The 13,616-nt window shown below is 36.3% G+C and overlaps 1 protein-coding gene across 5 annotated transcripts in view; it reads right to left on the bottom strand.

The window, feature by feature from the left end:
* Nucleotides 1–6: 6 nt before the first annotated feature.
* Nucleotides 7–13,616, bottom strand: part of LOC309512550 (tumor necrosis factor receptor superfamily member 5-like) — a 21,997-nt gene continuing 8,387 nt past the window's right edge. For 2 of the 5 annotated variants that reach the window (XM_082188200.1, XM_082188199.1), the window contains exons 2-10: nucleotides 3,504–4,094; nucleotides 3,257–3,382; nucleotides 3,005–3,160; nucleotides 2,411–2,498; nucleotides 2,156–2,331; nucleotides 1,166–1,254; nucleotides 694–737; nucleotides 546–603; nucleotides 7–152 (exon numbers count right to left, since the gene is read on the bottom strand). In XM_082188200.1, coding sequence (XP_082044326.1) covers nucleotides 9–152; nucleotides 546–603; nucleotides 694–737; nucleotides 1,166–1,254; nucleotides 2,156–2,331; nucleotides 2,411–2,498; nucleotides 3,005–3,160; nucleotides 3,257–3,382; nucleotides 3,504–3,699 — 1,077 coding nt within the window. In that variant the 5' untranslated portion in view covers nucleotides 3,700–4,094 and the 3' untranslated portion in view covers nucleotides 7–8. Of the gene's footprint in view, nucleotides 153–545; nucleotides 604–693; nucleotides 738–1,161; nucleotides 1,255–2,155; nucleotides 2,332–2,410; nucleotides 2,499–3,004; nucleotides 3,161–3,256; nucleotides 3,383–3,503; nucleotides 4,095–13,616 lie in introns of all 5 variants that reach the window. The other 3 variants (XM_082188201.1, XM_082188203.1, XM_082188202.1) reach the window with 3 other exon arrangements.

Below are 13,616 nucleotides of genomic sequence, written 5' to 3'. Positions count from 1 at the left end.
CGCGGCATTCACGCTGAAAACAAATGCTGTCTATCAGTCAATTTGCCACTCAGTGGGATGTAACCGCAGTCTCTCCGGCCCTCCCTTTCGCTTCCGATTCCATCCCATAATCCTTTGGGTGGTAAAAGAAGGTAGAGATCTTTGACTGTATTCTAAGGAGAGAAAATAGTAATTGGTGTTCAGCATAGTTATGTTGTCCTTTTTCCTCCTCTTCCTACTCACGAGACACATTCTAGGTGCCAAGACCATTGTATCAGAAAATGCAAAAAGTAGAGTTTTCTTTTGTAGGTTGTCATATTCATCTATCCATTTGTGTTTAGTTAAGTAGTTACACATCTTTATCCATTTTAAGATATAAAGAAACTTTCATATTTTATTGTATAACATTTTTTGTTTAGTTTGTCTGATAGATCATATTGTAGACAAGTCTTTACTGAAGTAGGTTACTCAAGCCAACATGGTGGTCACATTCAATAAGGCAAAATCTGGTTATTTTATTGACTTTATTTATTTGATTTGAATTAGCAAATAAACATATTTGATACCTGCTGTGAAGTTTGTTCTGAATGTGATTTGGATGAAGGTTCGGGATCTATTATATCACTGAAAATGAAGAACAACAACCAATTTCATTTGAGTTGGGCATGGGCTACTGTAATATCCAGCTCCTAATGATCCTTCAATGGCTCTTACCAACTATTTCTGGTTATAAGAGGAGTCACTGAGTCTGGTGAGGTCTGAAGTGGAAAAAAGTGAAGATAATTATTAAAATACTCAATAGTCACATTTGAAACGTAGCCCAATATCAGAATATTGTAGTATTTTTAATATAAAAGACATTTGCATGATTTTCCCAAATTTCTGTATTTTTCTTATGTACTCCTATTTTAAAGTGTAATTTCTGCTGCTGTGCCCTGTGATGTGGGTTTACAGTTTGCAAAGTTTGCATTACAATGTGTTTATAAAACAATCTGTGCTGTAACTGGCATTCTGAAATGCATTGAACACTAAATAAATGCAAAAGGTACAGTGAACACTTGTCTGTAAGATCATGTAAAATTTGATTCTCCATGATATGACCCCTTAATGCACTGAATTGTAGCTTTGTTAAATATTGATATAACAAATAAACTATGATCATACACACAGCTTAATTTTTACTTACTGGTTCACAGCAGGCACCTTCCGGTACTGGTCTCTCTTCCGCCACAGCGGGATTACTCTCTGGTATTGGTATTGAACAACCATTTGGATCTAAAACAAAAAAAAAATGAACACTTGTACAACACATACATACATATATATATATATGTATATATACACACATACATACATACATACACACACATATATGAAACAGTCCAAAATGGCTAAACACTAAGCTTTTAATTGTCTTAACCTATTGGCCAGGAAATTAGCAACATTTAAGCAAATGAACTATTTAAAAAGCCAATGCTTTCTCAGAAAAACACCAAAGGCAGGATTAATTTTGGGGCAGAATATAGGAGTTTGTTGAAGTGATGAATCACAGTGCTCCATGATGCACCATGCTCAAGAGCTGTGTCTTTGAAAATCTGGTGAGAAAAAATAAATGCATCTCCACCACAGAAAAGCATGGAGGAAGAGATGTCATTGTGTGGGGAGTATTTTTAGCTGCTGGTATTGGTGAGCTACTTCACTTTGAAGTCATTTAATGCTTCGGAGTACAGGAGAATATTGCAGGATGGCTTGCTTCCCACAAATGAAAAGTTGTTATTTAAAAGAGGAATGATCAGATGTTACTTTTCAACACGACAATGTTCCTTCCCAAATTGCAAAGACAACCAATAAGTGGCTTGAGAACAAGTCCATCAGGCTCATGTTTTGACCTGGTTAAAGTCCAGATTTGAGCACTATAGTGAAAATTTGAACTATATACAAATGAACTGTTTGAAGCCATCAACATTGAGTGGAACAACACTGACTCCTCTTCCTGTAAAAAGCTGTCTGCAAGCTGGGGGATGCTATTTCGTGTTAAGTTACTTTATCTACAGTATTTGTGCAATTCTTGCTAATTTCCTGACCAGTGATTTGTGATTTAAAATGGTTAGTATTTAGCCATTTTTGGCTTGATCCTTTTTTTCGCAGGAGTGTGTATATATAATCACTGTCTTACCTGTGTCAGGGGGTTGTCTTTTCTGTTTAAATTTGCAATATGCAAAAGCAGTCATCAAAAAAACAATAATGACAGCAATGACTCCAACGATGATAATAACTGTAACTGACTTCCCACATTCCACATCAGATGACATTGTTCCTGGTTTTATTTCTTTAAGGCCTTCACTCTCACATCTGTAAATGTGAGCAATGTTAGAATATGGTCATCATGTAATACATTTTTAACAATTGTGAATCTCTATTAATCACTCACATTGAATGTGGTTGACAGGTAGTAAAAGAGCCGTTAGAGTAAGTGCCCTCCGTGCAGTTGACACATACAGTATCAGTAAATGCTGTTCCTGTAAGCATAATAAAATAATGAATGACTTTCAGCATGAGAGTCTAGCATTACAAACTACTACTGGTATCATTCTTGTATCCGAATCCGAGTTATCATGAAATCAAAATTGACCCTATTTACTTTGTTAGCGCACATTACTATTCTTGTGAACAATTAATCTGTGCAAGTTAATACACAGGGAAAAAAAATGTTTTTCATGGTAATCTCTAATCAAAATCTCAACATTTGCTTCCGCTCTGGAATGGCATTTCATTTCTGATGACACCAGTTGTACGGCTTGGGTTGAATATCCTTAAAGCTCCAACCATCAGTCTGCTATGAGCGAAGGATGGAGAGGAGGTGCGCTAAACTAAAACCCTGGCCTCTATTAAATATTTTGTTTCACTAGGAAATACATCACAACAGTCAGTTGCAACCTCCGGTTAATGGAGACTTTAAAGCTAGTTGTCCTCCCACTCTATTGCCATTGTTCCTCTATATGTACAAAGGAAAAAAGAAAAACACCTGCTTGTCTGATATATTGTCCAGGGTGACATTCAGAGTATTGCACAGCTTGTGTACAGCTGCCTTTATTTTGCTCAATGCAGTAGAATCCCACCAGCGGCTCACAGACAGTGTCTGCAGTGCGTGTGCAGCTTCTCTTTATTCTTAGTTCTAGTTCTGTGAAAAACATAAAACATTTTCTTAAATAAATCAATGTAATATGCTAGAACACATTTCTGTATTTAAAGTCTTTATTTTGCAGTGCACACTCACCTGCATCACAGACAGAGCAGGGAAAGCATTTATCTAACCCATTGGGTTCATCAATGTAAGTTAAAGCAGAACATGGAACACAAGTTGTACTTGTATCTACAGTGCAATGCCAAAGAACATGGTTTCCTACAAATGTAAAAAAAGAAAAATAATTTAGGGGACACTTCATGTAAGAATAAATTATTACAATGAAAGACATAGGTTCCCTGGGTCACACTGAACTGTTGCTAAACAATATATACTGTACCTGGCGCACACATGGGGCAGCATTCTCCATTTATCTCATATTCAGCACGGGCACATGTGCTGAGGCACAATTTGAAATTCAAAGTAGCAGCAATGAATAAAACAATCCGAAAATGTATCATGTTTACATAAGGTGCAAGAGAGGTTGATTTGAAAGCAGAGGCAAACGTTTCATCTCCAGACTTCATAAACTCCATTATGGTCTCTTCAACACATTAGATAAAGTACTGCATTGTTATATATGGATCCAAGCGAGACACATTGGTTTTGCCGTCAAGCTCTTTTGGTTTAAACTTTAGAGAAGGAAGTCCAGAAAGAACTTATAGAGGCAAACCACAGTAAAATCATCTGCATGCTGGTTGAGGTTCAGTTCATCAACATGGATGGTTGAGGTAATTAATATGAAGCCCTTTAGATTCCTCATCAGTTGTTTATATCTTCAGGTTCGTTGGTAACAGTTAAATCAGGTTCGTTGGAGCGAACCTGATTTAACTGATTTAATTCCTGGAGACCAAGATTAAATTTCTGTCAATATCAGATCACACATTGCGTGTCTCCAGTTGAAATGGTTGAGCAGGCAGTTAAATTAGAGCTGAAATGACAAAATGACAAGTGTTTTAAAGATGCACAAAGTGTACATGTTTACATTTGGTTCTTAATCATTTTCCTACACAATTGATATGATGACTATAAACCCAGATTTATTTTACATTTATGCATTTGGCAGATGCTTTAATCCTAATTGTCCTACATTGGTATACACACAGATATAATTTTTTATCACTTTTCTATCACATTTCATGGGTAATGCACCCATGACAGGGTACCATGCCTTATTGTTTGAGCTATAGGAACAGTGTTTCCATATATAAAACACCATACATAGACTACATAAGATTTGAAGATTTAAAGCTTCATTCCAAGACAAAAATAACAACAGGGGGGTATTTCAGAAAGCAAGGTTAACTAAGCATCACATATACCCTGAACTTTTGGTTGATAAAACCAGACCATGCTTACTTGGGGTATGCCAGTTCCAAAAACATGACCAGTAGTAAGTTCAGTCAACCTACTGTTATACTATGTTCTCCGTGCTTGTTCCTGGACTTTTGTTTTATTTCCTGTTTCCTGTCGTGTATGCCACATTTTGTAGTCTTCTTGTTAGATTAGTTTTCTGATTCTACCCAGGTGTGTCTTCTTGTCTAGTCTATTACCCTGGCTGCATCCGAAATCGCATACTTCACTATATAGTAGGTGAAAAACTACTATAGTAGTATGTCTGAATTCACAGTATCATAAAAGAGTAGACAAAAAGTACCAGGATGATCTACTACTGCCGGCGAGATTCTGAAGTGTGTATAAGATGGACACTTTACTATCCCATGAGGCCACGGGAGAGGATTTATGAATGACAGTGAAGCAATGCAACGGATGTAGGTAATGTGATAAGGACAGCATGGCAAATGTAGTACGTCCAGATTACATTCATATTATAGAACATACTTTTTTGCGTTCGGGAAGTTATTACTTCTTCAAAATAATGTACCTACTACAGACAGCCCTATGTGTATATTAACTCTAGTGTTTCCTGTGTTCATGTTCAGGTCTTGGTCACAGAAAAACATTCTCAACAGAGCGCTGAATCCAGGAGTCCTCATGGAAACTGACTCTAGAAGAAGTGCGCCATGCTTCTTTTGTTTAATGGTGATTTACATTCTTATTGCACAAATCGCCATATTTTAATTACTTTAAGTAAACAAGAATTACATGATAGAATTTGATAAGTATATTAATTTAAAAAAGAAAGATTGATTGAACTAAAAAAAATAGGATGTGCTTGCAAAGATATGCCTGCAGGTATATATATATATATATATATATATATATTTTTTTTTTTTTTAGCCATTTTACTTCCACATTTGTTGTGAGAGGCCTATCACATATGTATTTTATTATAGAAATACATTATATAGAAAATGGCATGATTTCATTCAAAACGTTTTGAATGCACATCTATGATGATGTGAGATGAGAATAAAATAAATGGATCAGAGTATGAATACTTTGAAGTACACTAAGTCTGGAACATAACCAATGTTCAGAGAGTAAGTTGATATGGCTACTTGTATAGCCTGAAAGTTACCTCTGAAAGCAAGAGCAAGAAAATGTAGCTGCATAGCTTTCAATCAACTTCCATAGCCAATTAAAGGTATTACTTGGTGCACCTTTATCAGCTGTTGTTTTTCCACTTGAATAAAAATAATTATTATTATTATCTGATCAGAGCAATGATCATTAATGTTTGATCACTGCAGATTTCAACTATGAAGACTGAAAGGTTGTTAGTGTTTCACAATCGCCACAGAATTAGCCAAACTTACCCGAATGACTTACTTGGTAAAAACATTAGGCCTAATAAAGTGCAAAACATGTCAGTGAAAAAAGGGTTAGTTCACCCAAAAATGAAAATTCTGACAGTAATTACTCACCCTCATGTTGTTCCAACCCCGTAAGACCTAATAAATTTCTGTCCAACACAAATTAAGATATTTTTGATGAAATCTGAGTGCTGGATCACTCCTCCACAGGCTTATGGACACTATAACTTGCTGGCCCAGAAAATGTATTAAAGACATTGTTAATATAGTCCAAGTGACTCCAGTGGCTCAATCTTAAGTTTATAAAGCGACGAGAATACTTTTTGTGCGCAAAAACAAACAAAAATAACGACTTTATTACACTATTCATTTCCTTCTCTCTGGGCCTCGAGTCTTTTCACGTAGTGTAATAGCGTAGCGCATTTGTGTTGCACGTCACCACGTAGGCTCACTATTGGCCGTTGCTGGTCATGTGTATGATACGTGGTGACGTGCAACACAGACGCGCTACGCTATTACACTACACCACTGGATACGCCAATTACATTGAGCCACTGGAGTCACTTGGACTATATTAACAATGTCTTTAATACATTTTCTGGGCCAGCAAGTTATAGTGTCCATAAGCCTGTGGAGGAGTGATCCAGCACTCAGATTTCATCAAAAATATCTTAATTTGTGTTCCGAAGATGAACGAAAGTCTTACGGGGTTGGAACAACATGAGGGTGAGTAATTACTGACAGAATTTTCATTTTTGGGTGAACTAACCCTTTAAGTAAAGTTGGCAATATATTCACAGATTCGAACTATACCCGGATCAATAACTTGTGAGCAAAAAACACCTCTTTTCAATCGTAGTAACGTAGACAAGCAGCTACAGCCTAATTTTGTATGGTAATACACTGCAACCCAATGCAATGTATTGCAGTAACGTTATTGAATATTGTTCATAATAAAAAATCATAAAAAATTATGCAAAAACACATTTTCCCAAAATAAGTAGTGTAGTATAACCAGCAAGACAGCAGTGATGTGTGAACTGAATTTCCAGTAGCAGTTTTAACATTAAGTGACATGGAATCTGACGCACAGAAGCCATATGTCACTATGCGTATTGGCACATCCGGTCTTCATTGGCATGTGCCAGTGGATAGTGACATGTGTCACTGACATTATTGGCATGTGCCAGTGGTGGATAGTGGATGTGTCACTGACATCACGACACACTGACATGACACCAAGTCGCGGGAGGAACCAAGATGGCGACCGAGTAAGTCTGTTACTGCTGAGCTCCCGCACAAAGTTTTAATTTGGTGGTTTTTTAAGAAAAACTGCATTCATCTATAATCGGACTATTGCTTATGACTTTGAGAACGATCTAATGTCTCCGCCTGAGAAGAAAAGAATGCACAAGAACAAGAAAAACCTCATACACAGCCAAATAACGCTCTGATAGACTCGTGTCACGATTATGATCGCACTATGTCGACAGTTGAGGTATCCATGTCGGAGGATCACTTTCCCGGGCTACCTGTGACTCCATGTGATTCCCCAGCGGCAAAGAGGGCTCTCTATAGTGCAAAACACGAGCCCATATCCCAAGACAACGTCGTCATTACTACCCTTTCCCAGCTTATTAAGGAGCAGGCTGACTCCATAAAAATTCTGGTGAGTGAAAACTCCAAAAAAATTGATGGAAACGCACTGAAAATTGAAGGGCTGAAGAAAACAGTGGACTTTATATGCAGTGAAGTTAAAGAAGCCCAGTAGAGATTTAAAAATGTTGATGGCCGCCTAAAAGAGGAAGAAAAAAAAGTGGCGGCGCTTTTAACTCGTGTGTCTGAAATGGAGACTTACTCAAGAAGGTGGAATTTGAAGGTCTATGGAGTGGCCGAAAACTCCGGAGAAAACGTGAAGGAAAAGGTTACAGAGCTTTGTCGGAGTATTCTGCCAGATGACAAATTGACGCCAGCGATCGACGTTGCTCATCGCATTGGGAAACTTACACCAGCCAGCTCTCGGCCGAGAGCGATCATCATCAGATTCTCCCAGAGATCCTACAGAGTCTACAGAGATGCTCTATGGAAAGCGGCAAAAAATCACCCCGTCTTGCGTGATAACAAACTCCGCTTTGTTGAGGATCTTCCGCAACCTGTCAAGGAGGCTAGGCTGAAATTGTGGCCTTTGGTGAATAAGGCGCGTAGTGAAGGTAAATCGGCTTATTTTGTGGGAGCACGGGCTTTTGTCGATGGTAAGGAAATCACTTGAAGATCTGTGCTGGCATTGGCCCGAAATCTCCGGAATAATGCTTTTGTTTTTTCTTTTTTACTAGGCTACCTTGTTCTGAAGCCTGATCCTTAGTTTTCATTTTTGAGGATCGTTTGGTATGCAGCTTAATATGTTCCCTGAAAGATCACACTTACTGACCAGCAACGTAAAATACTTTTTTTTAAAACTTTTTTTTTAATAAACTTGTTGGTCTTCTTTCTGTTGATGGGACGCAAAAATATGGTCTTAAATATCCACCATATAACGTTAACTTTTTTTTTATGTGCAACTGGTGCTCAGTATAACATTGTTTGTTAATTGTTCTGTGGTACTTAAATCATAAGCCTTTTCTGTTCGTAAAATTTCATTGTCTATAGTGTCTTTAAACGCCAGGGGGTTAAGAAATATAACTAAACGTAAAGCGTTATTTTTATTTGTTAAACAGCTAAACACAGATCTCTCATTTTGTCAGGAATCTCACTCAAACTCAAATGACGAAAATTTTTGGAGATCTCAGTGGGGGAACGAGTTATGGTTTTCTCACTGTTCAGAAAGATCAGCTGGAGTTTTAACATTGAAGCATAAGTATAATGGTGACATTTTACACACAGATACTGATCCAAAGGGGCATTTTATCTGCCAAGTGGTTGATTATAACAAGATTGTTTTAATCACTTTCAACATTTACGGTTACAATTCTAATTTAGAAAACATCCAATTATTTGCTAATATAGAAAATAGACTCAAGTATTGGCTAACAAAATTTCCAAACGCTCACATTTTACTTGGAGGAGACTTTAATGTTTCTCTAAACTCTGAGATTGACAGATGGCCACCTGCACGTGATAATAATAGAAATGCTTATTTTAAGCTTTTTATGGACAGGTTTGATTTAGTTGACATATGGAGAGTTAAATTCCCAGATGATATTTCGTTTACCTGGAGTAACAAAGACAACACTAGACTTTCTCGCATAGACTTCTGGTTAGTATCAAAAAGTATTAAAGAGCAGGATATCTCAGTTAACATTCTTCCCTGTCCATTAAGTGATCATAAAGCAGTATTCATTTCTTTGAATTTTTTTTCAGATAATGTTTACAAAGCCAATAACTGGAAAATAAATAATTCTCTTCTTAAAGTGGAGGAGGCTAAACAGAAAATCCCACAGTTGATTAAACATTTTTTCAGCAAAGCTGTGGTGGAAAATTCTTTTAGTCTTAATTGGGAGTTATTTAAATTTGAATCAGCAAAATACTTTAGGAAGCTTGGTAGTAATCTTGCTAAAAGTAGAAAATTGGAGGAACAGAGAGTTATCACAGGCATTTCGGTAATGTCTCAAATTTCACCAGACGTCTTAACAGAGGAAGATAAATTAGAAATTCTTAATTTACAAGAGAGCCTGGATAATATATATAAAAAGAAGGCAGAAGGAGCTTTTATAAGGTCTCGGCAACGGTGGTTAGAAGAAGGGGACCAAAATTCTGCATACTTTTTCAAATTGGAAAAGTATCGCGCAAAAAGTAATACTATTAATGAATTAAAAATTGGCAACTTTATAAGTGATGATCAACATGTAATATCTGATTTTTGTTCCTCGTTTTATAAAAAGCTATATACCTCAGAATATGCTGACGTTGATTCTTCGATATTCCTTAATTCTCTTCATAATACTCCTAAGCTCGACAACTCAGAAAGGGATTTTTGTGACCTCCCCTTATCCCTGGCAGAAGTCACTCAGTGTATAGAACTGTTAAAAGACAACAAATCACCTGGGACAGATGGTCTATCATCTGAGTTCTATAAATTGTTTTCCCAGCAGATGGCGCCCTTCTTACTGCAGGTGTTTAATGAAAGTATGTTAGCCAAAACCTTACCATGGAGCATGACTCAAGGTTTGATTACTTTACTCCCTAAACCACGCAAAGATTTACTTTATATTGATAACTGGCGTCCAATCAGCCTTCTGAACAATGATTACAAAATGTTGGCCTTTATATTTGCTAGAAGAATAAAAAAAGTATTAGATTCTATAATTGATGGAACACAATCAGGTTTTATGCCTAAGAGGCATATCTCCAACAACATTAGATTAGTTTTAGATGTAATTGACTATTCGTATTTAATTTCAGATGACAGCTTCATTTTTTTCCTAGACTTTTTTAAGGCCTTTGATACTGTCGAACATAATTTTCTTTTTCATTCACTCAAGAAGTTTGGCTTTGGGGATTTCTTTTGTGATGCTATCAAAACTTTATATAGTAATGCAAATGGCTCAATTAAGCTTAAAAATGGGTCTTCTCCCAGATTTGAAATCAGACGTGGAATTCGGCAGGGATGCCCCATTTCTCCCTATCTTTTTTTACTTGCAGCCCAACTTTTGTGTGTTCATATTAAAAATAGTAATTTGCAGGGCATTTCCATTGCTGAAAAAACAATTATTATTAGTCAGCTGGCAGATGACACAACACTGTTTTTAAAAGACAGCTCCCAGGTTCCTCTTGCTATTGACATAATAGAAACCTTCAGTAAAGCCTCTGGTCTCCGCTTAAACCTTAAAAAATGTGAATAACTGCCTCTTAAAGACTGTGATGTTGAGTTAATTGCTAATATTCCTGTGAAAAACACTATTAATTACTTAGGTATTGTGATTGATAAAAATGAATCCCAAAGAAGCAAGAATAATCTCACTCCCATTGTTGAAAAAATGAAGAAGAAATTTAACATGTGGCTATTACGTGATTTATCTTTGAAAGGCAGGATTTTACTCTCAAAGGCAGAAGGAATATCAAGAGTAACATACGCTGCTCTTTCTTTATGCATAGATCAACCAATGTGTAAAACCATAGATAAAATCCTTTATGACTTCGTTTGGAAGAATCGTAATCATTATCTGAAAAAGTCTGTCTTAATGAATGAGTACAGTAAAGGTGGCCTTAGTTTTCTTGACTTTACTATGTTAAATTACACTTTCAAAATTAAATGGATTAAGCGGTACTTAGAGTGCCCAACCAATTTGTGGAATTTTATTCCCCATTATATCTTCTCTTCAGTTGGTGGACTCCAGTTCCTGTTGGTATGCACTTATAATATTGAAAAAATTCCTCTTAAACTTTCTTCGTTTCATAAACAAATGCTACTGTCTTGGTCAATAATTTACAAGCACAACTTCACTCCTCATAGGTTTTATATTTGGAACAACAGACATATTTTGTATAAAAACAAATCCTTGTTCTTTCAAAGGTGGTTTGACAATAATATTTTGCTTGTAAATCAATTATTCAATCAGCATGGTCAACTCTTTAACTACAGTGAATTTCTTCATCACTTTGGTATACCTATTTCACCTAAGGACTTCTCTATCGTCTTCGATGCAATACCTTCAGCTGTCATTTCACTTTTTAAAGGTGTTAATGGACTTGTTGATCCCCCTAAACTGGTGAATGTGAAGGAAACAGCTGTTGGAAATATCTGTTTTTCAATGCTACCTAAAAGTATGAATAAGGCAGTTCGTCAACTTTTTCTACAGGATTTTAGGAGTGCACCCGCTGCTGTATCTTATTGGTCTTCATTTGTTGGAGAGATTTGTTGGGAAAAAGTTTGGCTTTTGCCTCACAAGTTTTTTTTAACCAACAAAGTTAAAGAGATCTCATTCAAAATGCTTCACAGGTTTTACCCCACTAACTTTTACCTGAAAAAAATGAAAAAAGACTTGGATATCAGCTGTACTTTCTGTGAAGAGCTAAACGAAACACTGGTCCATTTATTTTGGTCTTGCCCACATACCAAAAAACTTTGGAGCAAAGTGGTTCAATTTATTGTTGTCCATATTTACCCTCAATTTGCATTGCGGTGGGAAAATGTTTTGTTTGGTTTCACTCAACATGATAAAAATTTATGCTCAGAGTATTATGTGATAAATTTGCTTATTATTTTAACCAAATTTTATTTGCACAAGTCAAAATTCTTAAAAAAGAAACCAAGCTTTCTGGAGCTTGCTGCTAATATTAAGAACTATGTTCTCTCAATATCTGAGTGTACAAACAAAAAAGCTGTTAGATCATATGACCTCTGTAAGCTTTACAAGATATTTATTTAATTTTTTTCCTTTCTTTGCTTTCTTTACATTATACTTTGTTTTTGATAACCCCCTGGCCTAATTGTGATTTGTCTATAGACTTTTTTGATGTACAGAAGATGTTGTTTTCTTCCTGTATGTCCTATTTTTGAATAAAAAAAAATAAAAAAATAAAAAAAAGACACCGAGTCGCGGAACATGTCACCGTGTTGCGACACCTCCAGTAGTGACTGAAAGATTAATCGAACTCCTATAGCCTACTAACGTCATTGTGGCACAAAATCCTAAATAAATAGCCTAATTTTGTGATATTTAAAATATCAGTTAAACAAATTAAAGTGCATTAATATTTTTTCAAACGTGTTATTTGTGTCACGTCTGTATTTGATTGGTATGTGCCACTGAATGTTGTGTAATACCAGTGCTACTTTATGTTGTTTATCTCGCAAAGTCACAAACTGCCCATTCTAGGAAAGACACGAAATAAATCTCTCATGGGTGACGGGTCACTACGAATAACGTATTAACAGTCGCGTCCGTTAATACGTCTTTCCTAGAATGGGCAGTTTGTGACTTTGTGAGATAAACAACAAAGTAGCACTGGTATTACACAACATTCAGTGGCACATACCAATCAAATACAGACGTGACACAAATAACACGTTTGAAAAAATATGAATGCACTTTAATTTGTTTAATTGATATTTTAAATATCACAAAATTAGGCTATTTATTTAGGATTTTGTGCCACAATAACGTTAGTAGGCTGTAGGTGTTCGATTAATCTGTCAGTCACTACTGGAGGTGTCGCAACCAGTCTATGGTCGCAACACGGTGACATGTTCCGCGACTCGGTGTCATGTCAGTGTGTCGTGATGTCAGTGAAGCCGCCTTTCCACTGCGCACGACATTCGCATTCGATTGTCGCATTTCGCCCCCTAGTGTCAGTCGCACGGAACTTTGAAATTGGTCGTGATGCAACCGTTACCCTCGGCTATTCACAATGGTAAAATTAATGATTTTAATGAATGTAATGCATGCATGAATATATCCACACAAAACAAATGATCCTCAATACATCTTATATATAAAAAACAGTCGATTTTATAGAGCTAATCAATATAAATATTGATTTAATATGATACAAATATTTTTTTCAGCCATAATTATTAATAACCGTCATTTTGCAGGAATAGCGTTTACATTAAAGTATTAAAATATTGGTAATTCTAGCTTCGCGCTCATAGTTTTGATTAGAATACATCACATCCGGTCGACCGGTCGCATACGGTCTAGCCGCAGAAGTTCAGATATTTCAACGCATCCGAAGCTCAAATCGGATCCGAAATTTCCGCATACGCATATGATCGGAACTCCCCGCAGCTCCCGTAC

This window comes from Leuciscus leuciscus (assembly GCF_965113295.1).
Source record: "Leuciscus leuciscus genome assembly, chromosome: 13".
NCBI lineage: Eukaryota > Metazoa > Chordata > Actinopteri > Cypriniformes > Leuciscidae > Leuciscus > Leuciscus leuciscus.
Note: the sequence above shows the minus strand (reverse complement) of the source record. Positions and strands in the feature narration are given on the sequence as shown.